This window comes from Aedes aegypti, chromosome 2 (genome assembly GCF_002204515.2).
Source record: "Aedes aegypti strain LVP_AGWG chromosome 2, AaegL5.0 Primary Assembly, whole genome shotgun sequence".
Taxonomy (NCBI): domain Eukaryota; kingdom Metazoa; phylum Arthropoda; class Insecta; order Diptera; family Culicidae; genus Aedes; species Aedes aegypti.
Window position 1 is genome coordinate 411,471,295 of NC_035108.1, and position 26,237 is coordinate 411,497,531.

Sequence of the window (26,237 nt, forward strand, 5' to 3'; positions counted from 1 at the left end):
GAATGATATACACTCAAAATAATCCAAACGTCATTGTTACGTGAAAACATACGTGATTTTTTTCCATCGCACTTTTCACGTAGCTCCTAAGCAAACCATAGGTAGCCCAGAATGAACGCATGAACTTTGGAAGTTCGTCCATTCCACCGTCGTTAAACGTAAGAGCTACGTGGATTTTTCGGTAGCCCTTACGAAGCGTTTCAATAGGACCTAGATGGTTTTGCATTAAATTTAACTGTAATAAAGATCAATCTTATTTCTAATAACTTTTGGAAGAAAACTAGTTCCAAATTGGAAAATGTAAACAAGCTTAAAAAATTGTGATATTTTTATTGTCAATCTGAGCATTTTGAATCCTGTTTTCTCAATTTTGTGAGTTTGATCTGTCTTGTTGTAGCCTTCGCGTGCTATAATTGATAAGACGTTATAAATCACGTGTAAAATATGAAGTAATGCAGGGATTCTTCGATATTCAAAGCATATTTACCTTGAAATCAATCTTACACAGAGATTAAAGCAGCAGCAGCTTCTGAAGCTCTTCACAAAACAAGCGGCGCCATCTTAGGATTTGAGCTACACCGAATGTACGTACAATATGCAGATGTCAAAATGAACTTAGGCACCTACGTGAATTCCACGTAAGTGCGATAGGTAACCTCAGTAAACATTACCGAGTCACTGTTTGGTGGTTATTAATGGTTTAGTGATCTTTATCTTAGTCAGGTGAAGTGGAGGTAAAATGAATTTGGAATGATCTACGTGATTTTTCACGTAGCAATGACGTTTGAATTTTTTTTTGTGATAGGTGACTAAATAATTAACACATCTTAGTCGTAACATTGCGACAATTAACGTATATATTCAACTTAACGGTTCTACATCTCTTGTCTACGCTTTAGGTTTCGTCGTTTTATCCTCCTTCTTCATAGCATCATAAACCACTCGGATTTCCTTCAACAGCTCCGAAACATTAGTGCCTAACTTAGCGCTAATGGGTATCACAGGAACGTCCACGTGGTGCTGAAGCAACTCCAAATTCTTTTCCGCTTCTGGCAGGTCGATCTTATTGGCGATAATCATCTTCGGTCGATCGGCTAGCTCTTCGCTAAACATGGTTAATTCGTGCATCAGTGTTTGGTAGTGATTCCACGGTTCCTCGGAAGATACATCTACAACAAATAGCAGGACATTACAACGCTCTGCGTGTTTCAGGAATTGGATTCCAAGGCCTTTGTTTTTGTGGGAGTCGGGGATTAGTCCGGGCAAATCGGCAACTGCAATCTGTTCGTAGTCATCGTACTGAACCATCCCGAGGTGAGGTTTAAGTGTGGTAAATGGGTATGAAGCGACCTTGGGTCGTGCTCGGGATATTGCTCTGAGAAGGGTGCTTTTCCCCGCATTTGGCAAACCGATGAATCCCACGTGAGCCATACTCCTCAACTCCAAAATGTACGACTTGTCTTCGCCTTGCCCTCCGAACTCGGCCACTTGAGGGGCCTGTTCCAGATCGCTAATGAAGAAATGATTGCCTTTTCCTCCTGCTCCACCACGGGCAGCAATGAACATCGTCCCTTCCGAATCCAGATCGCCGACCACCTTTCCGTTGCTTGTTTTAACAATCGTTCCTAGCGGCACTTTTACAACCGTATGACTGGCGTTCTTCCCGTGGCAGTCCTTGTTCCGTCCCTTGTCGCCCTCATCCGCCGAAAGCAGCGTTGTAACGTGGTTCAGATCGCGTACATCCGATGTGGCTTGAAGCACGACGTGACCACCATTTCCACCGTCGCCGCCATCAGGACCGGCATTCTCGTTGCACCACAGCCGGAGAAACGAGATACAACCGTCCCCGCCTTTGCCACCGACTGCACGCACGTGCTTACAGTCCACGAAGTATTGAGTCTACAAGCAAACAACTATGATAATAAGAAATTCACAAAGTTTCATGATTAAAGTTCCGTCATAGAACACAACTTACGGTTGGTTTGTCCGATTTGGCCTTCTTGCTCCGAAGGGCAATTGCCACACGTTGCGATGAAAAGTTTGCGTTTTCCAAGAACAGTACCGTCCGGTGGGCCGGTATCCGATGGCACAGGTTTCTCAGCATTGATGGAAACATTTCTGTCGGTAAATTGTCAATAAACTATGATAATTTTTCAGGATAAAGATATTTCAAAGCTATGTTACGAAACCAGCGACGAACAAATTTTTAAACTAAAGTTTGTAAACAAGGCTCTCGCATGCGTGCACGTCATTTTGCTGTGTTGTTTTGATTTGTATGACAGTTCTACCAGAATGCACTTTTGAACAACGGGAAGTTCAAAAATTTCTCTGGTCAAAACTCATTTATGCATGAGTTTACACGAGTTGAGTCTAGGACACCTACACTCAGGCAAATTAATTAACGAACTTCATAAAATTTCCCTTATGAAACCTTGAAAAATCTGTAAAAACTGATTTCAAAAGGCTATTATGGATTTCATAACATTGAAATAATAATCATCATCGAGAAAATAGTTTAACATAATAATAGTTTTTAAATTTCATTGCGTGCCTTATGATTTCCATTGCTGTCGTTAGCAGTGTTGTGAAAAACTCAATTTCTCACAACTCACGCTTGAGATTTTTCATGCGTGAGTTGTCAATCATGCAACTCAGCAGTCAAAAAATCATGGATGAGTTGGCTCACCTTTTTAACTCATTGTCTCGTATTTCCACAGTTTACTCACACACGGCAATCATTTCTTGTTAGTCTGATAAAATTATGTTAATCCTTTCTAACGTAAACAACAACATTCGGGTTTCACGAGTTTTTGCCGGGTTTTGCGACTGAATCATTTTTTACGGTTTGAGTTGATTGAGTTGATTTTCCATCAAAATCTCAAGCGTGAGATTTGCGAAGCAGATCTCCAATGAGTTTGCTCTCACGGGAGAGCGTATTGATTGAGATTTTGAGTTTGAGTCTATCAACCCGGATAAAAAATACAATACAAAAACAATATAACGTATTGAAACAGTACCATTCAATATATTGGAAATACAATACAGTATATTGTAAAATGACAATACAATTACAGTACGATATATTGTTTTGAACAGTTCTCTGTATGGTATATGAGATTTTTGCAATATAATGTATGGGTGGTTAAGTATCGTAACAATACAAATATAGATATTTTCTCATACAAACATTTTGAAAATACAATACGATATATTGTTCATGTATTGTCTTGATAAGCAATTCGTGTATTGTTGTACAATACAAAAACAATTCAACGAACTGTATCATGGTTGCATTCGTCGTTACAGCTAATGTCAAGTGACTTCTAAAAAACTACTTATTTTTACTTTTTGAATATTTTTCACCCAACATTTCTTGCTTTCTGAACTTGTTTTGTTTATTTCTTTCAGCAAAGCTACATAGAAAAAAGCAACAGTTGTTTTACGCGAAAATAGGAATTTGACCAAAATTGTAAGGTACAAAACCAATTGAAAACAATACAGTGTTCTGTTACAATATATTATATTGTTTTTGAATTGTATATCCATACAAGAATAATGTTGCTTCGACATTCAATAACAATACGCTGTATTATATCCAATACGTTATATTGTACATTAATGGTTTATTCCATTCACTGAATGATACGTTTTTATCCGGGAACACTGGTCGTTAGTCATTTTCATTGAAATGATGATCATAAGCGAAAAAATAGTTGAACATAATGAACTTCACAAATTTCATTGCGCGCCTTATGATTTCCAATGCCGTTATTAGTGTGAAAAAGTTATAAGGCTAGTATTATGAAAACGTAAAATGTCTAGCTCTGTAGGAATTTAAACAGCTTACGTTCATTACTCGCTGACTAATTTTCTTAGATATTTGTAAAGGTAATATTTAAGTAAATATATTAAGGAATGTAAAGTTAATATGAATTTCAATTTTCAGCTGCCAGAATCATCGAGATCGTTTAAATTGGGTAATGTGAGCTTATCTCAGCTACGGTGCTTGTGCGTGTTCTGCAAACAGGAGGATTTTAAAGAACGATGCAGAAGAAAATCTTAATCTTGGTAGTAGGTATGAAATGATGAAGAATTTTTATTTGCAACCATTAACAGATTATTCTTGTAGCACACACGAAAGCAATTTTGAATTTCATCATACTTTTAGCACGACCAGAAACCAGTGTTAATATGGTGTATTTAATGGACACCTTTAATGCTGTCTCCCTCAGAGCAAAAAGTCTCTAATTATGCTGCTGAAGATTACATCAGAAAGCAAATTGAAATAAATAGAAAATGATGAACCATCCTACATCTTACGAAATGAAGTATAAGCCATCAAAAAGGTCTGATTACATCATTTGCGCATTTTTCAAATATCCGCTTCGCACTACAGCGTGGTCTATTTGTAAAATCAGAATTTCAATAACATTCTTCAAAACAACATTCTGTTAATAATAATTTCCGCCATAAATAGTAATGTACTTCATACTTGCGAAGTATTGAGTTCTTAAAATTTTATATCAATGTTCATAATGGTATTCTATGAAATAAGCAAGATACAGCTTTGGCAAAATGTAGATTGAATCATAAGGCAAAATAATGAAATGCTTACCGATTTCTTGTGGCAAATAAACATAAGTGAAAATAATGAATTTTGATGATTCTTTTGCCTGAGTGTAGTACACGACACTGGAAACGGCCTTATATTGAGGTCGAAGCACGTATTTGTCAAAAGATACAAACTCTAGCGGAATTAAATGGTATAGTACTAAGTTCAGTTTTTCATTTATTCAATACAAATATATGTAGATATTTTCTTATACATAGCTTTGGGGGCCTTCCTTAGTTCCAAATTTCCAAAGTCATGCTGAAGGTGTCTGGGTTCAATTCCCGGTCGGTCCAGGATCTTTTCTTAATGGAAATTTCCTTGACTTCCCTGGGCATAAAGTATCATCGTACCTGCCACACAATATACGAAATCGAAAATTGCAACTTTGACGAATAAAGCTCTCATTGAATAAATGTGGAAGTGCTCATAAGAACACTACGCTGAGAAGCAGGCTCTGTCCCAGTGAGGACGTAAATGCCAAGAAGAAGAAGGAAGTACATTTTAGCATGTTCTTTGACTTGGTTACGCTGTGAAATTGGGACAAAAAACTAAAATATCTTCTTTAGGGGGTCCAAAATACGACCGTTACTCTATTAAAGCTTGAATGGATGCCGCAAACAGGCTCGCTTTCTGGTAGGGATCGGTCAATTGACGTTTGGCTTGGGTTGTTTTATATGAACCAATGCACGAGTTCACTAGTTGACGTTTGAGCGGTGCCGTGTTATTTACGTGACCATGAAACCGAGTGAACTTGGCACCGTTCAAACGTCAAATTATTACCCAACGGACCCAAGCTAAACGTCAAATCGATCGATCCCTACCTGTTTGCGGCAGCCATTAGCGCTCGTAAAAAGCTGGATATTATACATTTTTGGTTTATTCCATTCACTGAATGGTATACGTTTTCTATCCGGGTACCAATAGCTTTTAGGTCCTGATCCTAATTTATGCGAGAATTTCACAGATGATGGGACCTGGGAGGGAGGCACCGATACTACACACGAAGTATTAAACAAAGTTTGTTTGAACTGCAAGATAACTCCAGTTTGCCAACAACAATCAAGGCAGGCTTGGGGAAAATCGCTAGTTTTCTTTTGTTGTGTACTTTCGATCTTTCCTGACAAACATGGAAAAAGGGCCACAGTTTTCTATACACCAAATATTATTTTTCATTGGAAAAAGTAAAAGCATGTGTTTTTCAATACTTTATATTCAATCAGTTGAAAGGTGCTCACGTGACATTACTTGCATTATGTGCATGAATTGATTTTCATTCAATTTTTGTCACTTTTGATGAAATGCGAAAATGTGTTTTAATCAGTGACACGCTTTTTCCATGTTTGTCCAATGTTTGAGATCTGGGCTCACAGTGACAGTTCGTGACAGCGGAATCCCGGCTCACTATGACGTACAGAAATTTTGTATTGGTTTCTCCCTGGGAGGGAGGCACCGATACTACACACGAAATATGACACAACATTATTTCGAACTGCAAGAAAACTCCAGCTTGCCAACGACAATCAAGGCAGACTTGATGAAAATCGGTAGTTTTCTTTTGTTGTGTTCCTTCAATCGTTCTGGACAAACATGGAAAAAGAGCCAAAGTTTTCTATGCATTTCATTTTCGTTTTTATTGAAAAAGTAAAATGATGCGTATTTGAATACTTTATATTCAATCAGAATAGAAGGTGCTATTGTGATATTACTTTCGAATAAGCATGAATAGCTTTTCAATCGATTTTTTGTCACATTTGATACAATTCAAATTGTGTTTTAATCAATTACGCGCTTTTATCATGTTTGTCCATTGTTTCAGATCTGGGCTCACAGTGACAGTTCGTGACAGCAGAATCTCGGCTCACCTTGACGAACATAAATTTCGTATTCGTGATCAAACGTCAACATCCCACCGCAAAATCGCTAGTGTTTGGAGGTGATTTTAACCTCCAAATTGCCAAATAACCTCCAAATCATCACCTCCAAGTTAGTTCTAATAACCTCCGTTACATGAAATATGGTGGCGCGTCGATCGTCGCAAGTTTATCGTTAAACAGTCAATCGGTTTCTCCCTCCCAGGTTTCTCCCTCCCAGGATGGGACACGTTCGCGAGATCACATTGATATACCTATCCCTTCTCAATCTAAAATCGAAAAGGGCGTCGCCAGAAGTTTTGCGTTTTGACACTAAATTGCATCGCGATGCATTTCGCAGCTCGGCCGAAGAAAGGTGTCAGTTTTTCTCATTCGTCGCCAGCGTTCGTAACCGTGCGGATTGCGTGTTTTTCACTCCTGCTGTTCGTCCGGCTGAGGAGGCAGCAAAAAAAAAGAGAATTGCACCGCAAAAAGTGTGAGTGTGGCAGGAGAATTCGTGTGACAGAAGATAAAAACGTGGATTATTTGGAGCTCCTTAGCCTTTACGCTTCGATTCTGACCGGAAAACTATTTTGCGTCTTGCAGTTTTGAAGGGATAGCTAGTTTTGCACAGGTGAGTACCTATTCGGCCTAATCTTTATTTTGCTGGGTTGGCGGATGATGAAATTAGAATGCAAGTCTCGATCGTTCAAAGTAAGCACCTATAACAGGGCTGGTAGCAGGTCTCTTTAAGGAGACACTCTATTTTAATGCAAGTCTACTTTTGGTGGAAGGTCTCTAGTCCTTAGTTTGAACAAAATTGTCTCTTGAGTCACTTTTGGCAGTGATTCTGATGATGATCTACAGTATTTAGAGAAATCTAATGCGAGTTTTCTACAGTTTCATCAAGAATTTTCCTCGCAGATCTCTCCAGAAATTCATCTAGAGATTTCTCTGCCAATAGGCCAGGAGAAGTGGTTCACCTAGAGTGAATTTATAGCAGAGAAAAAGTAGATTATGTATGAAAATTGACAGGAAAATTAATGACAAGTTCATCAACTTCTCCTGGCATATTCTTATAGAAATTGTTCAAATTTCTCAAAAAATGCTAAAGAATTCATCCAGGAAATCATTGAACACTCCAACGCTACAACCTCCAGTGCTTTCCTCAGGGATAGCTTTGAAAATTTTCCAAAGACTATCCTAGGTTTTCCACTACTTAATACTTCAAACCTTAATTTCTCCAGGAAATCGCCAAAGATTCCGAAAAAAATCTTTCATGAGAATTCGCTATTCTGGAATAATTTCCAGTGTTTTTTGAAGGAATCGGTCTAGGGATTTTTCCAAGAAACCCTACAAGTATCCCTACGCATTTTTATGTAGATTCCATCAAGGATTTATCCACGGTTACTCCCAGGAATTACACTGAAAATTCATCGAAGAATTTTTCAGGGAATTCTATTATAAACTCTTCCATAAATTCTACCTAGAATTCATCACAAAGCTCCTCTTTTTTCTAGGAATTTCTTCATCATTTCAAGTAATACTCCTGCAGTTGTTCCAAACATTTCCCAAGAAATTTCTCATAAAAATCCCCATGGAACTTCAGAAGTTCATTTAAAGTTAGAAGATGATATCTTAAATAAATCCTTAACGACAATTTTATTGCAAATCCTAAGTAATCCTTGTTGGCATCTCTAGATAAACTACTGGTTGAATTTCTAAAAATAACAAAGATATATTTAAAAATGCAGGCTAACCTAAGAAAATCGATGGAAAAACTCTGCAGGACTTGGAATTTTTTGGGAAAATTTCGTAGAGAATCCGAAACAATTTCCGTTAGAAGTTCTGAGCTAATTTTAGTGGTTCTCCTTGGTAAAATACAGTTTGAATTCCTAAGGTATCTGCTACAAAATTATTGAAGGAATTCCGTAGGAAACATCCTAAATGGACTTCGGACGAAACCATCTTAGTAGTATATAAACTTTTGGGCAAATATTCGAAAAACTTTCTCGTAAAATTCCTACGATAAATCATGAGATATACAAACAGTAATACTTGTGGTAATATCATGAGGAATTTTTTTTTGTCTGTCCCAGTGAAAGTAATCGCAGGTTTTTTCTATTGAGAAAATGTTTCCTTCATTGTTAAGCTGTGAGGGCCTTGCTCAGGCGAGTGGTTTGAGTCCGCGGCTACAAAGCAAAGTCATACTGAAAGTGTCTGGGTTCGATTCCTGGTCGGTCCAGGATCTTTTCGTAATGGAAATTTCATTGACTTCCCTAGGCATAGAGTATCATCGTACCTGCCACACGGTATACCAATGCGAAAATGGCAACTTTGGAAAAGAAAGCTCTCAATAAACAACTGCAAGTGCTCATAAGAACACTAAGCTGAGTAGCAGGCTCTGGTCCCAGTGAGGACGTAAACGCCAAGAAGAAGAAGAAGAAGAATGTTAAGCTTCAATAAGAACACAAATTGTAATTCTTGTAAAAAACATCTGAAAGGGAATTACAAATCTCAGTCAAGAATGTTAGGAAACCATTTGGATAATATACTAATTGCAATAAATAAATAAATCAATAAAGGCACTCAGTCGCTACCAGCCCTGCCAATAGACGTAAGCTGAGTAATATCACTGCAGTAGTGGGGGAGGCGGGGTAAAATGCCACATTATAATGTGGTGGATTGGCACAACAAAAAGTGAAAGTAAATCGATCGATTGAACCAGTTTCGTATTTTTGCAGGACGAGAAAATGGACACCTCACTGACGGCCAAACAGATCCGGAATGCGTTCCTGGATTTCTTCAAGGAGAAGGAGCATCTATATGTGCATTCCTCGTCGACGATTCCGTTGGACGATCCGACCTTGTTGTTCGCCAACGCCGGAATGAATCAGTTCAAGCCGATTTTCCTTGGAACGGCCGATCCGAACAGCGACATGGCCAAATGGGTTCGTACGGCCAATACCCAAAAATGTATCCGTGCCGGAGGTAAGCACAACGATTTGGACGACGTTGGAAAGGACGTGTATCATCACACATTTTTCGAGATGTTGGGAAACTGGTCGTTCGGAGATTACTTCAAAAAGGAGATCTGTACCTGGGCTTGGGAACTTTTGACCGATAGGCTGAAGCTCCCAAAGGATCGGCTGTATGTAACGTACTTTGGAGGACACCCCGAATCTGGTTTGGAACCTGATTTGGAGTGCCGTGAAATTTGGATCAAGCTGGGAGTCAAGGAAGAGCACATCCTTCCAGGAAGCATGAAGGACAACTTCTGGGAAATGGGAGAAACGGGTCCGTGTGGCCCTTGCTCGGAATTGCATTTCGATCGCATTGGAGGACGCAGCGTTCCTGAGTTGGTCAACATGGATGATCCGGATGTGTTGGAAATCTGGAACTTGGTGTTCATCCAATTCAATCGCGAACAGGACGGCAGTTTAAAATTGCTCCCGAAGAAGCATATCGATTGCGGTATGGGCTTCGAACGTCTTGTATCCGTTATTCAGGATAAGCGATCGAATTACGATACCGACGTGTTTGTGCCATTGTTCGAAGCCATCCAGAAAGGAACGGGAGCTCCGAGTTATCAGGGGCGTGTCGGTGCAGATGACGTTGATGGCGTAGACATGGCATATCGAGTGCTTGCTGATCATGCTCGCACGATCACTATCGCTTTAGCCGACGGTGGTTTCCCGGATAATACCGGCCGAGGCTACGTTTTGCGACGAATTCTCCGCCGTGCAGTTCGGTATGCCACTGAAAAACTCAACGCCAAGCCCGGATTCTTTGCAACGCTCGTTGACACGGTTGTCTTTTTACTGGGAGATACTTTCCCGGAAGTGAAGAAAGATCCTCAGAATATCAAAAACATTATCAATGAGGAGGAACAACAATTCTTGAAGACATTGACCCGTGGCCGGAATCTACTGAATCGGACAATTGCCAAACTTGGTGACAGCAAAGTAATCCCCGGAGATGTAGCCTGGCGTCTCTATGACACGTACGGATTCCCAATCGATTTAACCCAGTTGATGGCCGAGGAAAAGAACATGACCATCGACATGGAGGGCTACGAAAAGGCCAAGCACGAATCGTACATTCTGTCTCAGGGTAAGGAGAAATCCAAAGCCGCCACCGTCGATCTGGATGTACATGCCATTTCCGAACTGCAGGAAAAGAAGGTCCCAACGACGGACGATTCGTTCAAGTACCGTTACAAGGCTGATGTCGATCCGATGGCAGAATACAAGTTCGAACCGTGCAATGGAAAGGTTTTGGCTTTGCGTGCTAACAATATCTTCGTCGATGAAGTTCAAGCCGGTCAAGAGTGCGCTGTGATTTTGGACAAGACGAACTTCTACGCCGAAAGTGGCGGACAGATCTACGATCAAGGCTATCTGGTTAAGGTAAGTTTCATCGCATAGTGCTCACTGAGTCCTAAATTCGCTATCGAAATTGTTTTGCCCCCGAAAGTTTGTGTTGGAGGTACATATGATGTCTACAGATTTTTTCTTTTTTTTTCAGGAGATCCTTAAGAATGTTTTATTTTTGTGATGAATCTTCCTAGCAGTGAGAAATATTTTCAATATATAGCAATGGTATATTCGGCAACATACTATAGCGCTATCTATTGAATTTTAAGAGATATGGGTAAATGACAAAATTATGAATTTCAAAAAGGTTTGAAAATTCCATTTCTCAATTCTTATGACGGAAATTGAGTTCTGTAAAAATTTCAGTCGTTTTTTTGGTGAGGGAGGGACGATTGAAAGGTGGCCCAAAGACGTTGAAGGGTTATATGGAAATTTATATGAAGAATCTAAAATAATACTTCCAAGACTTGTTGTTGTTGTTGATGCTAGCATGAATTATCAAAAATCATTAATCAAGCTGTGATGAAGAAAGTTGTTGAAGAAGCAAATCCTTTTTGAGCTAATTTTGTTTGGGTTTTTGTCAAAGTTTACTGGATTACAATCCCATAAGGAGCTAAATAATAACAAACAAATATAGAAATCTCTTCTCTCATTCTTGGTTAGTTAAACCTTAAAAAGTAAGCTAAGTCATCCGTAATCTGAAAACAAAAAAAGCTTTAGGTCTTCCAAAACACCTCCCAAGGAAACGTTGTGTTTCTAGCAACAATTTTCTCAGCTTGTCTCAAATTATGCTATTTTCCATCCAGTTGGAAACAAGCTACAGTTGTAGCGATTCCTGAACCAAATAAAGGTCCCACATTGCTATCAAACTACAGGCCAATTAGCTTATTACCAACGGTCAGTGAACTGTTTGAGCGCAAATACGCGTTGAAAAAACACCTGGAAACAACGAGCATCATCCCACATGATCAGTTTGGTTTCCGCAAAGGCCATTCTACAAGTCCTCCATCAGATTGTCCGTTTGGTAAATGATGTGAGGCAATAATTTTAGCAACAGGGTTGGTTCTCCTCGACATCGATAAAGCGTACGACTCGGTGTGGCACGACGCTATTCTCCATAAGATGTTTCTGGGTATTCCTGTCTTTTTATTAAAAGCCTTAGGTACGAGAATTCCTGAAAAATCGGACGGCTGTACATCAGATCGTATGGGAGTGCCTTTTGGTGTTCCACAAGGCTCGGTGTTGAGCCCAACCCTGTACAATATTTTTCCTGCAGACCTCGCCAAAATCGATGGAGTTAATTACTATTGTTTCGCTGATACCAGATTTTCAACTTAACACAAGTTATCGTGGAAGGTGAATGCTCTAAAATCCCAAGCCATATTATTTACTCGCCGAAGAAGTCCGAGACACATGCCCACAAATCTGAGGGGACATAGATATCCCGTGCTCAGAAACCGTAGGGTATCTGGGAGTAACCTTAGACAAAAAGCTGAATTTTGAAACTCACGTTACCTCTTGTCTTCGAAAATGTGATATGCTATCAAACTATTGTACCCTCTTATAAACCGACGATCTCACTTGGTCCCCAACACCAAGCTACTACTGTACAAAACCGGCCAACGGTTACGTACGGATTTTCTGCGTTGTCCATTAGCCTGGGACACGGTTATATGAAACATTTAGATTCTCGCTCCAGTCTACTTTTTGGGTTGCATTTAGGTCCTATAACAACTGTGCAAAATTTCCCTGTCCTTCGGCACGTTCTGCCAACTCGGTCGAGGCAGACTTCTTGTGTGAGCAAGTTACAACATGGACGTTCTAAAGTACCAGAACAAAGTGTTGTGCTTGAGGGGAGCACTTGAAGATGGGATGGAAGGTCATTACTTCGCATTCGTGCTTTATTCCTGCTTATCTAAAATGTTATATACAATAACCCTTAGCTGAACTATCTAAATTAACAGTTGCAAATACAGTATTCGTTCTGAGCTTACTAACATGTCGTCGCGTTAATTTTATCATAATGATCTTTTATCTACATCATGAGAATATCACCAAGAACTTCTTACATGCAATAAAGCTGGATTGTCCTACATTGAAACATCAAGGTTCCCCCTCTTTCGGATTCATTTTCTGTTATTTATCATCAGTTTTGTTGTGATGTCCTGAATGCCGCACATGGCGTACAGTGATCATTGCCATGGAGTTTCTCGGAAGCTACATGGGGATTGTCATCGTGGGAATCCAAAGAGCGAATTTTGTATGATTTCATTGTATAACGAGGAAAAAATGATCGGAGAGGAAATACATGGCAGCGTATTGACTGAGAGAAGGAGGAACAAGTCATCCGAGAGGAAGTAATATCCCTTATCATGGCAGCGTAATGGCCGAGAAAACAATGAGTATAATTTTTATTTAATCATCACTGCTAATTGAGGTAAATCAGATTAACTAATTATTTACTAATAACAAATTTGTTTCACAGAGCTATTTACAAAACTCCACACATAATCCCTCCTTTCCCAAATTCTTAGGCAAAACACCAAACTACCGCTATATGTATTCATGTTCTTTCGACCTTACATCATTCATACGTGTAGGGGAAGTCTAGAGTAAAAGCAAAACTTAAAGAACCTTCTGGTCAAAGATGTTGCGTTGTCTACTGCCCAAACTCCAAATCCCCCGGTGTATTATGGAAGGTGTGAGTTTTTAAACTTATGCTGGAGACTTGGCCCCTGACCCCCTTGTACATCAATAAAATAAAATAAAATATAACAACTGTGAAGAATTTCAGCTCGATCGGTGAAACTATATCTACGCGTCAGCCGTTCAAAGTTTGTATGGGATTTACTATGCGAAAACATACTTTTGCAAAGAAAAATCGCCAGAGCTCGCCCATTGACCTCTATAAAAATACTGAACACAGATCTCGATAGGCATTTCTACGATGAACAACATTGTCGAAGACCGCAAAGCAATCCGATGCTTGTGAAAAAAGTTATTGAACAAATCCTATTCGGAAATTTTGCCCAATTTTGTTATTATTGTTCTTCCTTTACGTGTTAATCAACGTTGCCTTGCTAATAGGTTTTCATTAAATAACTTTTTTCACAAGTGTTGAATTGTTTCGCGGTCTCCGGCAATATTCTTCATCGTAGAAATACCTATCGAGGTCTGTGTTTAGAATTTTTATAGATTTTTTTTTCTTTGCAAATGTAAGTTTTCCCATAGTAAATCCCATACAAATTTTGAACGGCTGGCGCGTAAATATAGTTTCACCGATCGAGCTGAAATTTTGCACAGTTGTTATGGGACCTAAATGTAATCCAAAAAGTGGACTGGAGCGGGAATCTAAATTTTGTCCCACACTATTGTCCATGTGCCCGAAGCCACCGAAAGAAAATTCAGGTGAAACAAAAACACATACTGAAGATGATGCTGAATATACACCCCTCTCATTCCACCGATGAAGTTCATCAACTTGCCAAAATTGAGCTGGTAGACGATTGGTTCCTAAGACTGATGCCAAAATTTCGTCTCTGCGAATCCCCTAATACAAGAACTGGCCATCTACAGGGTGTCCGCAAATTATCCGAACAGCAATATATTGGGAAGATGATCTCGCATTGAAAACAATAAAAAAATGTATGTATATGTAATGTATATGTTTACACAAAATATAACTTTAAATCATTTCGAATTGATAGCTTGTTACTGAGATACGTAAATTCAAATTTTTCGACTACGTTTTTCCTGAGGGCCGCTAGTTATGCTGGCGATGTTTTATCCCTAAAATCTAAAAGTGATGAATCAAAACCTACAGCTTAGTGGCTTCAAGTTAGACTGAAAATGTAAAATTATACGGTTCAAATCCAGTGCGTTTAATGGGCATTTCTCTTCCGTCATAAAGCTCGGAAAACGGCTCCCTGTAAGACACTTCTACACTTTTTCCATGGTTCTACAAATATTTGGAATCGGAGATATGTGAAACTAACTTCTTAAGATTATAATAAGCCAATGGTTAAAACCATGCAAGAATTTTGAATTTATTATGCTTGATTGTATATAGCAATTTCTTCAAATTTTGTACGGATAATTTGCGGACACCTTGTAGAACTGTGATAGTATATTATTAGGCTTTTTTTTCTCTGTGTTCATTTCCTCTATGTAATTTCTAAGGTTATTTTTCTGTCTATTTTTTCTTATTATTCAATTTTTGTTGGTGAGCCTTAAACATTAATATTAAATATGTTCAATATCACTGCTGTAAGGTAATCCACATCTCAGTAACAGCCCTTACCATCAAATTGTATAAGTTAAGGATAAATATGAAATAAAAATAATAATAACAATAATAATATGGTGCAGAACTACTTGGGTACCTTCATGGTTCACTTTGGCCTGGAGGGTTTTTATCGGCCGAATCGTCCAAAACTTTGCAATAAAAACCATCTCAATACGACGCATACTGTAGCTATATGAGCTCAGTAGGTTAAAAAAACTCTTCCGAAGTGAATCTAAAGTGCCAAGAATAGGATCCGGCTCCCTATTTCGATTTTCAAAGTTTTTTTTCTCAATATTCCGCTGATTCTATAGCTTATAAAAAGTATAACCCCGTACACTTAACATAGTTTAAATAAATCGTGTTTGAATTTTTTTAAAAGCATTTGAAATTTGACTTCCAATGCTTTTCCATGTAAAAATTCGGAGCTTCACGCATAAGATCACCTGTGGTATAATTGCCTTCGTAGTCGCGAATTAGTTTAATATTCGTATTATTTATTGGCGATGCAATGGGAGGTTAGGTTGCGAAAGTTTTGAAAATTCAAATCAATATTTACAGTTCTCTGTCCTTAAAGGACAAAATCTTATCTGTAATATGATCATGCTGTTATTTTTTTCAAAGTTATCGCTAATAATTTCTATTAGTATGCATTAATCACTATTATAGAAGAGCATTTTAGATTTGTGTTAGCTCACGAATGGCTTGATTTGATTTGTCGTTATTTACGAGTGTTCTACACGAGTATTTTTGAATACTAAGAAAAATCTATTGTCAAACACATGTTTAGTTCTTTCTAAAAGCTAATAAGCGATATTTTATCGTACAAAAGTAGAAACGAAGGATGTTATTGAATTTGTATTCTTCACGTTCTGAAAAATCAATCGTATAAATGTAAATGTGCCACATATTTCTAGGCGTAGGAAAGCAATGGCAAGCTTGAGGTATGACAGGTTCGATAGCTATTGAGTTACTCCGAATATAAGCCATAAATTTTGCCCCTCTAGATGTCGAGGAATGGAAAACTGTCAATTTTTAACATAACGTGTCACTTAATTCCGAAAATTTGCGAAATATTTTTGATGTCTTCTGTAGAAATTAATTAGAATACGTTTGTAAAATATATGAAATATCTCAAAAATATACAACCAAAACTTTATAGAGAAAACTAATTTTAAGTGGTCATTCACAAAAACCCATATCTTGTAAAATGCAATACAGCTTAATATGTTCAACATAATCTCATGTTGTGAAAATTTATCTCATTCTTGGGGGATTGGTAAGACCCTTCATAAGAAGTGTCTTTACATCCTGAAGAACTTCTCTGACGGCATTATACCTCTGAAACCAACTTTTTAGGTCCAAAACGGTCTCAGGAAGCATCGCCACGTATTTTAACAATACTTTTCGTTCTAGGTGGGCGATGAAAGCACTGAATTCAACGTCAATCTCGTATACAACCGTGGAGGCTACATCATCCATATCGGTGTGGTGGAAGGAATTCTGCGCGTCGGTGACGAGGTCGCTTGCCACATGGACACGCTTCGTCGTCAACTGACAATGAAAAATCACTCAGCCACCCATGCTCTTAACCATTCCCTACTTAAAGTCCTTGGACTAGATACCGACCAGCGTGGTTCTTTGGTCGTTCCGGAAAAGCTTCGTTTCGATTTCACCAACAAATCCGCCATGACCGTTGAGCAGGTCGCCGAATCAGAACGCCTCACCCGCGAAGTGGTCAAGAAGAATATGCAGATCTATGCCAAGGAGTCCAAACTCTCCGTTGCCAAGAGCATCAAGGGTTTGCGATCGGTCTTCGATGAGGTCTATCCCGATCCAGTCCGTGTGATTTCCTTCGGAGTCCCTGTGGAAAACCTCGAAGCTAACCCAGAAGGCGAGGAAGGAGTGGAGACTTCAGTTGAATTTTGCGGTGGCACCCATTTGCATCAATCCGGTCACATGTGGGACTTTGTCATCACGACCGAAGAAGCCATCGCCAAGGGAATCCGTCGAATTGTTGCCCTAACTGGCCCGGAAGCTCTGAAGGCACTCAAGAAAACAGAACTGCTCGAAAATGAACTCAACGCTCTGAAGTCCACCATCGAAGCCGATAAAACCGGAAAAGACTCCAAGGAACTCGTTAAGAAGATCGTCGAACTCAATGAAGATGTTTCGCAAGCTGTCATTCCCTATGTTAAGAAGGATGAAATCCGTAACGTCCTCAAATCGCTGAAGAAAACTCTTGACGACAAAGAACGTGCAGCAAGAGCTGCCGTTTCCACGACAGTTGTAGAGAAAGCCAAGGAGCTATCGGAAAGCAACAAGGATGCTCCTTTCCTCGTTCACCGAATGGAGGCCTACAACAACACCAAGGCTCTGGACTCTGCACTCAAAGAGGTTCGCAAAATCAATCCGGAACAGTCCGCTTTGTTCGTTTCGTCCGATCCTGATACGAAAAAGATCTTCTGTTTAGCTTCGGTTCCGAAGTCGGCCGTCGAAAAGGGACTGAAAGCCAACGAATGGATTTCGCACATTTCACCGAGCATGGGCGGCAAAGGCGGTGGCAAGCCGGAATCTGCTCAAGCTTCCGGAGCCAACTTCGACAAAGTGGAAGAAATTCTGGAATTGGCACGCCAATTCGCTGCTTCCAAACTGTCTTGAAACGTGACACCGAATAAACTCTTACCGGCAGTGCATTTGATTGAATCAGCTTCAATGTTGAAATAAGTTTAAAACGAATCGAAAACATTTTGCTTAAATTATACATTTTTCACACTTGAAACAGTAGACACAGAACCGAATTTGATTTTTCAAATAAACTCTGAAAAAATACTCATTGAGCAATGAAAATTTCTCTCATCCGAAAAAAACAATCCAATACAAATAACACTTACAGAAATACTTATTTATTTATCTTATATCGATAACCTTAAGACGACATCTCGGTTAGTCGGTTTTAAAATAATTCAAAATTACCGGTAGAATGTGTCCCCTTCAATGATGGTTCTCTAATATCTAGGAATCTTCCGCTGTCGGAAGCCAGAATGCCATATTAGTGCAAGCCGAAGCCAGCATCATGAATTTGGGGTTGAACTGCACGCACTGAATCGGTCCGGGATGGTCGCCGTTGAGAACGCATATTTTGTACCCAGTGTCAGCATTCCACACGTGAACTCGTCCGTCTGTGCTGCCGGAGAAGATGAACTGCGAATCCGGGCTGAACGATGCCTCTATGGGGATACCCTTGTTGTTCAAATGGCCTGTAAAAAGAAGCAAATTATTATTAACTGTCATCAAATGGCAATTACTGAGCTGGTAGCGACTGAGTGTCATAAATAGAGACAGGGATTAAGAAAAACAGTTATGCTTATCATAAAAAATATCATATTGAATGGGTGATAGAAAAAAAACATAATCACGAAACAGGTCGTCCTTAAGATGCTCATATTGCCCATCTTATCCTACTCGAGTAATGAGAGAAAATTCCTGAAGAACCTGCTACCAGCCCTGCCATCCGATATAGTTGCACCCACTTACCGGTAAATGTCTGCAGCGGAGTGCCATGGAAGGCATCAATCAACCGGATGATCGATCCGTTCGTACTGATCAGAATGGTCTTTCCGTCGCGGGAAAACTTCAGCCCCGTCCAGTCGCACTCCTTTTCCTGGTTCAGCTTGAACGTCACGAACGGCCCTTTGTCAAACGACCGCAAATCGTACAACTTGATGCTCTCCGAGTTGACACCGGCGGCAAAGATTAAACCTTCCGGGTCGTAAGCTGCCACGGGGCGTCCATTTAAGTGCATCACGCCTTGACAGTTTGGCGACCGCAGATCCCACAAACGCAGTGTCTTGTCCAACGAACCCGAAAGGAAGGTGTCCTCCACCGGCGAAATGTTCAAGGATATAACCTTTTTCGAATGCCCGGGAAAGTACCGCAGATACTTATTGTCGTGGAGGCTCAGATATCGGATGGTATCATCTATCTTGGTCGAGCTGTGAATCGCCGTATTGTTTGCGTGTGTGAAGTGAATCAAGTCCACGCCGTACTTTTTCGAATTCACAGTCCGGATCTGGGTTCCCTTCTCGCAGTCAAAAAGTACAATCTGGTCATCTTCGCTGCAGCTGATTAGCATTTCCCCATTGGAGGAGTAGTCGATTGCATTGATTTTGTCCGTGTTTTCGCGAAAAACTTTTGCGACTTTGAAGCTTCGAACGACCGAATCGGTCAGCTTCATTTTTACGACGGCAGACAGTTTGGTAGCTTGTGATGGCCCTCGCAATGCGAAGGACAGACGGTTTTCTCAAGAAATAAAGGAAAACCTATCGTTTTCCGGATAAATACCTGCTAAATTGCAATCGTATTTTGTATTTCCGCACCGCTTGTTTGGTTTTGCGGGTTTTGCACGTAGCGGCGTTGATTTTTTCAATGCGAACTGAGATGTCAAACAGGCGCCATGACAGAAGACGAGGGTCAGGAATGTAAAAAGAAGTTGAGAACGTGATCCCGCAAAGTACCGGAACCGTTCATGAAACCAAAATTGGTTTTGGTCGTTCGCAACGCTACACAGTGGCCGAAAGCTGACCAAAATCAAAAATTTTAAGCGAATCAACGATATCTCCAGATCATGGACATGCCATATATCAACTGCAGTGATTTGCATAAGACAGGATATCCCGGGCCCGATCCATCTGACAAGCCAATCGGGTCCTCTGTCACCATGGAAGATGGTGTATCCATCCCAGGCCCATGACAACCATATATTGATAAACAGTGTTTTTCGTAGCCAGGATGTCCCGGGCGATAAAGTGAATATCGCCCACTGTCAGTTGTAAGAACTGTGAAAATAAAGACCATTGTTTTGTTTGATTGTTTGCTATGGTTTGATTATCAATTTTTGATAATGTTAAATTGTTAAATAATGTGCCAACAAGTTGAAGAACATTCAACATTTCGATGGTTTTGGAAGGAGAGCAAACATTGAAAAGCATCCTGCAAGCATCCAAGCAAGCAATCAGTGATTTGTTTGCGACTCTTGGCTCGATTATGGATCATAAACATTAAACAAAACTTCGCATTCTTTACCCGAAAATGAGTAAACACATGGAGATGTTGACTACGCTAAAAGTCGTCCCGTGCCATGGGCCTGATCCATCCATGTCGATAGCCTGGATATCTCGCAACTTATGAACTCGCTTCAAAATTCATTGTTAACCGAGTATGCAGCTCATTGTTTTTATGCAAATTGAGCTTACACGGAGAAAATTTTCGTATGGATTCAAACGTAAACAACTTCCACCCCATTAACTTGGTATTCTCTTTCTTCCACACGAATATTGTCGAAAACAAAGAGAGCTGCATCTACCCGACGTGGTATTTTATGTTGAGCAGTACAACTTGGAAGCGAAGTAAAAAACTGTTTAGAACAAAGAAATACACGTCTATATTTGAAAAAGTTTACAACTCAAGTGAAAAATCTTTAACAGTCAACCGTTGCTATAGTTACCACCTGAAATCTAGGTTGCTGCGATATGCAACTCGTAATACTATCTACAAAGTAGAAACCATCTTTGAAATCATCATCATTTCTACACTCCTCCTTGATGTTTCAAATTTACAATGCTTTGCCTTTCAGTTTGTATACACCATTTATCTTAGTGCCTACCAGAACAATCCTTTTATCTTTTTGTACAAAACAGTCAGATGATCCAAACTCAACTCTAGCACCTGATTTTGTAACCATACTAACAGAAATTAGATTATTGTTCAATCCAGGGACATAAAGAACATCTTTCAGTCTAACTTCGGTTGCTTTACCATCGTCTCCAACGCCGATACAATTCCCGATTCCAGATGACTCCAGCTCTTTTCCGTCCGCAAGCTTTATCACATCCTTCTGGCTCTTGATACTTGTGAAACTTCCTATCTGATGTCATATGACGTGATGCACCAGAATCTATTATCCATTGATGGTCCACGTGTGTGTGCTCAACTGCAGAAAAACAAACCGATCGACCAATCTCCTCCTGAACTGCTACCTTCGCATTCGATACCTTCCCATTAAATCGTTCATCCATTCGTTGTTCTCTCGCAAGTCTCGATAGATGTTCTTGGCATCCTTTTCGTATATGGCCAGCCTTACCACATTCGAAGCAAACACGATGGTCAGTTGGCAACTCTGGAATCCTTCGGTCTTGGTGATGAAACACTTTCATTCCCGCTTTCATTGCCTTCTCATCCTTACTCGTGAACTTCTGTTGGCGTTTGAAGAATTCGTTCAATAGCTTCGATTTCAACGATTTCATAGAATATCCCCCATCCAGTCCTTCCATCACTGTGACGAAACCGTCGTACGATTCCGGCAAGCTTGCCAATATAAAACTACCTTTCAACTCGTCCGCTATTTCACAGCCAACTTCCGCCAGCTTGTCGAACATTGCATCCATTGAAATCAGATGCTCTTCGACATTTCCGTCCTCTTCTAATTCCAAACAGCTCAGGTGCTTCAAAAGTCCTACCCTACCTGCCGAAGTTTGCTTCACATGGTAGTCCTTCAGGGTGTCCCACGATTCTTTGGCTGTTGCAGCGTTCTTGATTAATTGCAACTGACTACTTTCAATCAAATACCCGATAGTAGCTGCAGCACGCTCATCCTTATCGATCCATGCTTCTGTCCGTTCGGATCTCGGGGGAAGATCATTCGCGATAACACGCCACAGTCCTTCTCTGACGAGAATCTGCTTGTTCCTTTCTTTCCACAGATCATAATTACCAAAATTCAAACGAACAGGTCCCGTCTTCAATTCCATGTCCATTTTGATAACTCCACTTGAATCCTGATCTGAATTTCTGTATCAGCCGAAAATCACTGCCAGCAAAAAACTTTTTCTTACACAATTTTTACTTCGCTGGGCCCATAACCTGTTGAGCAGTACAATTTGGAAGCGAAGTAAAAAACTGTTTAGAGCAAAGAAATACACGTCTATATTTGAAAAAGTTTACAACTCAAGTGAAAAATCTTTAAGGGCCCATTCACAAATTTCATAACGCTAAAGGGGGTGGGTGGGTGTCCTCGTGGTGTTACGGCTCATACAAAATTTGTAAAATATTCATACAAAAAGCATTACGAGGGGGTGGGTGGGTGTCGAAAATGGCCATTGTTGGCGTTATGAAATTTGTGAATAAACCCTAACAGTCAACCGTTGCTATAGTTACCACCTGAAATTTAGGTTGCTGCGATATGCAACTCGTAATACTATCTACAAACTAGAAACCATCTTTGAAATCATCATCATTTCTACATTTTATTCCAATAAGCTAAATATGGGTATATGCAACTTTTCTTATACTTGGGTTGAAAGCAGGTCCGTCACACTCGGGCTCAGATTGAGTACCACTTCTAGTACTGCATTTGGTCCCTCGGTAGTACAACAGGTACCCAAGTTTGACAGATCGCAGTACACTTTTCACGGCATTCTAGATTACCTTATGAACCATGAAATTTTGAGCAACTGCAAGGGACATGGAGGTCTTTAATTTGTCTTTGTTGAAAGTATTGAGTATATTTTGGAGTTAAATGCAAACTATTGTACATTTTCTCAATTGAGTCTAAGATCGATTGCCCTATACTTTTTCCACAGTAGGACGGTTAGAGATTCTTGCTTAAAATTTTATTGAGGACTATCTTCTTTTCACATATAAATAATTTACCTTTGACTAATATCAATAAATAGATAATCACGATTATCGATATCATCGTCACTTTGGTCTATTATATCTTTTTTACTGAAAATCAATGTTAATATTCCAAATAAGTAAATAAACAAGATTGTATTTTCTTTAACCAGTCATTGGAACCATTACTGAAAAAATGCTTGGGCAATTTCTAAATGTTACTCTTGAAATCAAACGTCAGTGAAATCAAAATAAACAAATTAAATTGATCGTATCGATGGCATTGATTCCGTCCTAATCGATTTTAATAAATATTTTTTAAGAAGGTTTTCAGAAGGTCAGGTAACAGGTCCAGAAGGTAGGGTAAATCGCAGACAGACGTTCAAGTTAGACTCAGCCACTTGTGTAAAAACATGGCCGCCACAAATCGCCAAGTGGCAATAAGCTAACAGATGGCGTTAGTGGCGTATGCGTCCCGCCACCATTCTGATCACATTTCGTTGACAGCATGACACACAACCGCTCCCACAATCCACGTGCTCAACGCTAAAAACTATGCACCTTTTTTTCGCGCTGGGTGGGTGATGTTCCCTTTTAATTCTAATTTCTCATGTACAAGTTAATTAAATCCATTGTAATTTTTACCACAAGTTGGCATTTAATTTACTCACAGATTCATGCTAGTATAACACCCTTGAATAATCGTAACTCATGTAAAATAAATTGGCGTGAAAATATCACAATTGTGTGAATCATTTTTTAAGTGATTGTTTTGATATTTTTGTTCAGTGGGTGGTGGACTGGGTGGTAAGTGAGAAGATGAAGCCACGTGCTTTTACGAACTGTCACTGTACTGCAGCAATTTGCTCCCTATGTGACACTACGGTAGAATTTACACAGGAATTTTGAATAAATTTGTTCCTGCTTAAACGTCTGTCTGCGGGTAAATCATGTATTTTGGACAGGCTAAGGATATGTCTGATAACGGCGATCGACAGTTACTTTGAGAAGCTATGAGCAATTCCCAGGTAACATTGATAGCTGAACAACAGTTTATTAAGCTGAAAAGAGGCTGTTTAAATAGCATTTGAGCTGAATAAGCTGTTATTCAGCAATCAATGTTACTTGGGTTTTGTGATCGAAAATTCCAGCCCCTTCAATCATCTTGGCATTTTGACTGATACGTAGATCAAGAACAATAATACAACATCTAAACAACAACAAACTCCAGTCGAAAATATTATCAACCGGTCGCGACCAAGTAATGTTTATCTTCTAAAAATGAAAGGTTCTGAAGAATTACCGAATAAAGTTGTAAGTAAACCCTTATTTATTTATAAAATTTCAGTTTGCCTAATTTCAATACAATTTCATTTTCAATAGGACTTATTTTGGTGTCGAATTCAGCAGGAGGTCGGAGATGTAGCAACCCATTTAAAAAAACATCATAAATTTTCAACAGCTAGCTGCCACCAAGGCGCTAGGCAATTTAACGGTTGAGGACATTGGAGTGATTGAGGAGCAGATGCGCAACGCAGTTTCAAGAGTGCGGAAAACAGCGGCTCAGCAAGGGAAATCTTTGAAAGATTATTATGGAAGCTACAGCGACGAGCCGGAAGGTTTTCAGTTTAGCATCGGCGATGTAAGGGTTTTGCAGACCGTTGTTTAGGCAGTAAAAACTTGTGGAATTCATTCATTGAAAATCACTTTTGAATCACCCTTCGGCAAATTTTACTTCGGGACGAGCTGTCATTTTGTAAATTGAAATGTCATTGAATCGATGGATTGAAATCTTTTTTAATTATTTACTATATCAAAATGAAGATATTGAAGCGCAATAAAATTGTGTGACACTAAGAAAAATATGCTCTTTCGATCAAGCTACAAAAAACAGTAAATTTTTCATCATTAAACAACCCAATTGTCGCTGGCGTCACTGTTGGAACATCTTTTGCTGGCGGAGATAGGCGGGGCTATTCAGCTTTTTACGCTGGCTTTAAAACTGTGGGGGGTGATTCAATTTTGACATTTATTGCCAACACATTTTATAGCATGTGCTTAGAAGGCTTAGTTTTTTATTTGTTGATCGAGCTGTCAATAATTTTCACTGTATTTATTTTGATGTTCAACTTTCTGTAAGTCGAAAAAAATAAATTGGGTCCTAAAATGTTTAATGAATTCTTGTTTTTATTTAATAATACGAAAGAGCATGTTCTTGCAACTACTTTAGAAATTTTCTAGCTCAAATAACGGCTATAACCTTTTTAAAATTCAATTTTAAAAATAGTTCCAAATATGAACCTTGACACTTGTGATCATGTTTGACATTCACTTTTTCGACAAAATTGCCACAGGGCTTATAGTTTTAACACTGGGGTTGTTCCTATCTGACATTCCGGAAGGGACACGGAAAACAAAATATACCCAAAATTTGAGTTTAAACCAAGAGGCGTGACAATATCTCAAAAATCATAGAAAAATGTTTTTTGTACTTAAATCAATGAAAATCATTTTAAAATTGAGTAAACATGTGTTTCTGCCCTAAACTTAAGCGTTTGATACTAAAATTGGGACAGGGCTTTAGGACCCTATTGAAGGTTAATCATTAATTTCTAGTAACTGCATTCCTTTTATACCATTTTAGGTACCAGACCCAAAGACCTTCAACTCTACAAAAGAATAAAGTTACTAATGCTAATAAAAAGGAAGTGGAGCTTTATCTAATAAATTACGACATATAATATTTTGCACATCAGTTGGGCCAAATAACCATTCGTAATGAAGTCTAGATCGTTCCGGTCGAGTTAATGTGCCGTACATAAATCATGTGAACTTTTTGGAAAAAGGATATCAAGCAATTAGTCCAATGGACAGTGTACTTTAATGTGTTTGTATTTCTAAACCAATCCTCCCTTATCCAATCGCACTTTTTTTTCCATATCAAGAGCATTATGCTTAACTTGAGGCCATTTTGGTCAAAGTTCGTCAGAATGAGATGTCTAGAATAGCAAGAGAAAAATGGTCTTCGATGTTCGAAAATTGTTCTACGTGTGGTGGTCTAGGTGTATGTTGGTTACGAGTCACGTTATACATAATTAACATGGTATAACTTCAACATAGTATTTCCATTTGAGGCTTACCGGAGAACTGTCCATGGTAGTATGTAGGATGGTAATGAGGGGTCTTTTACAGGCACATGATACGTCTCTGTTAAACTGATTCTAACAGCAATTCCGAAACGGTTGAAGTAGTTGGGAACAGCTTTAGCTGAAATATTTAATTGCTTCTTAAATTCTGTTACATATAATTTTACACTCTACTTACAATTTTTCAGTTTTCTTCTCGCTTACTTTAGGCTAGTTTTCAATCCGTACTCGTAGGGTAGGTTTTAGATCTAATTGTATACATAAGTAGGTTTTAAGTTCACATTATTTAAGTTCATT

At 39.2% G+C, this 26,237-nt stretch overlaps 3 protein-coding genes across 3 annotated transcripts; 1 reads left to right on the top strand and 2 right to left on the bottom strand.

Moving 5' to 3' along the window:
• Nucleotides 1-834: 834 nt before the first annotated feature.
• On the bottom strand, nucleotides 835-2,262 carry LOC5569087 (mitochondrial ribosome-associated GTPase 2). The gene is made up of 2 exons (XM_001658245.2): nucleotides 1,976-2,262; nucleotides 835-1,899 (listed from the first exon to the last, which is right to left on the bottom strand). Exons 1-2 carry the CDS (start codon nucleotides 2,114-2,116, stop codon nucleotides 889-891), a joined length of 1,152 nt encoding a protein of 383 aa, XP_001658295.1. The 5' UTR covers nucleotides 2,117-2,262; the 3' UTR covers nucleotides 835-888.
• A 4,577-nt stretch (nucleotides 2,263-6,839) lies between these two features.
• LOC5569067 (alanine--tRNA ligase, cytoplasmic) lies at nucleotides 6,840-17,952 on the top strand. Its single transcript, XM_001658246.2, has 3 exons — nucleotides 6,840-7,096; nucleotides 9,207-10,871; nucleotides 16,537-17,952. Exons 2-3 carry the CDS (start codon nucleotides 9,216-9,218, stop codon nucleotides 17,779-17,781), a joined length of 2,901 nt encoding a protein of 966 aa, XP_001658296.1. The 5' UTR covers nucleotides 6,840-7,096; nucleotides 9,207-9,215; the 3' UTR covers nucleotides 17,782-17,952.
• A 52-nt stretch (nucleotides 17,953-18,004) lies between these two features.
• On the bottom strand, nucleotides 18,005-19,586 carry LOC5569068 (WD repeat-containing protein 82). The gene is made up of 2 exons (XM_001658247.2): nucleotides 18,658-19,586; nucleotides 18,005-18,380 (listed from the first exon to the last, which is right to left on the bottom strand). Exons 1-2 carry the CDS (start codon nucleotides 19,355-19,357, stop codon nucleotides 18,136-18,138), a joined length of 945 nt encoding a protein of 314 aa, XP_001658297.1. The 5' UTR covers nucleotides 19,358-19,586; the 3' UTR covers nucleotides 18,005-18,135.
• Between the last annotated feature and the right edge of the window lie 6,651 nt (nucleotides 19,587-26,237).

Excerpts from the sequence above, each read along its gene's own strand:
- LOC5569087 (XM_001658245.2), bottom strand. The coding sequence starts at position 2,116 with ATGTTTCCATCAATGCTGAGAAACCTGTGCCATCGGATACCGGCCCAC. Across the intron at positions 1,900-1,975 it reads CCAAATCGGACAAACCAACC|ACTCAATACTTCGTGGACTG; the intron begins GTAAGTTGTGTT and ends GTTTGCTTGTAG.
- LOC5569067 (XM_001658246.2), top strand. The coding sequence starts at position 9,216 with ATGGACACCTCACTGACGGCCAAACAGATCCGGAATGCGTTCCTGGAT. Across the intron at positions 10,872-16,536 it reads ATCAAGGCTATCTGGTTAAG|GTGGGCGATGAAAGCACTGA; the intron begins GTAAGTTTCATC and ends TTTTCGTTCTAG.
- LOC5569068 (XM_001658247.2), bottom strand. The coding sequence starts at position 19,357 with ATGAAGCTGACCGATTCGGTCGTTCGAAGCTTCAAAGTCGCAAAAGTT. Across the intron at positions 18,381-18,657 it reads TCCGCTGCAGACATTTACCG|GCCATTTGAACAACAAGGGT; the intron begins GTAAGTGGGTGC and ends TTCTTTTTACAG.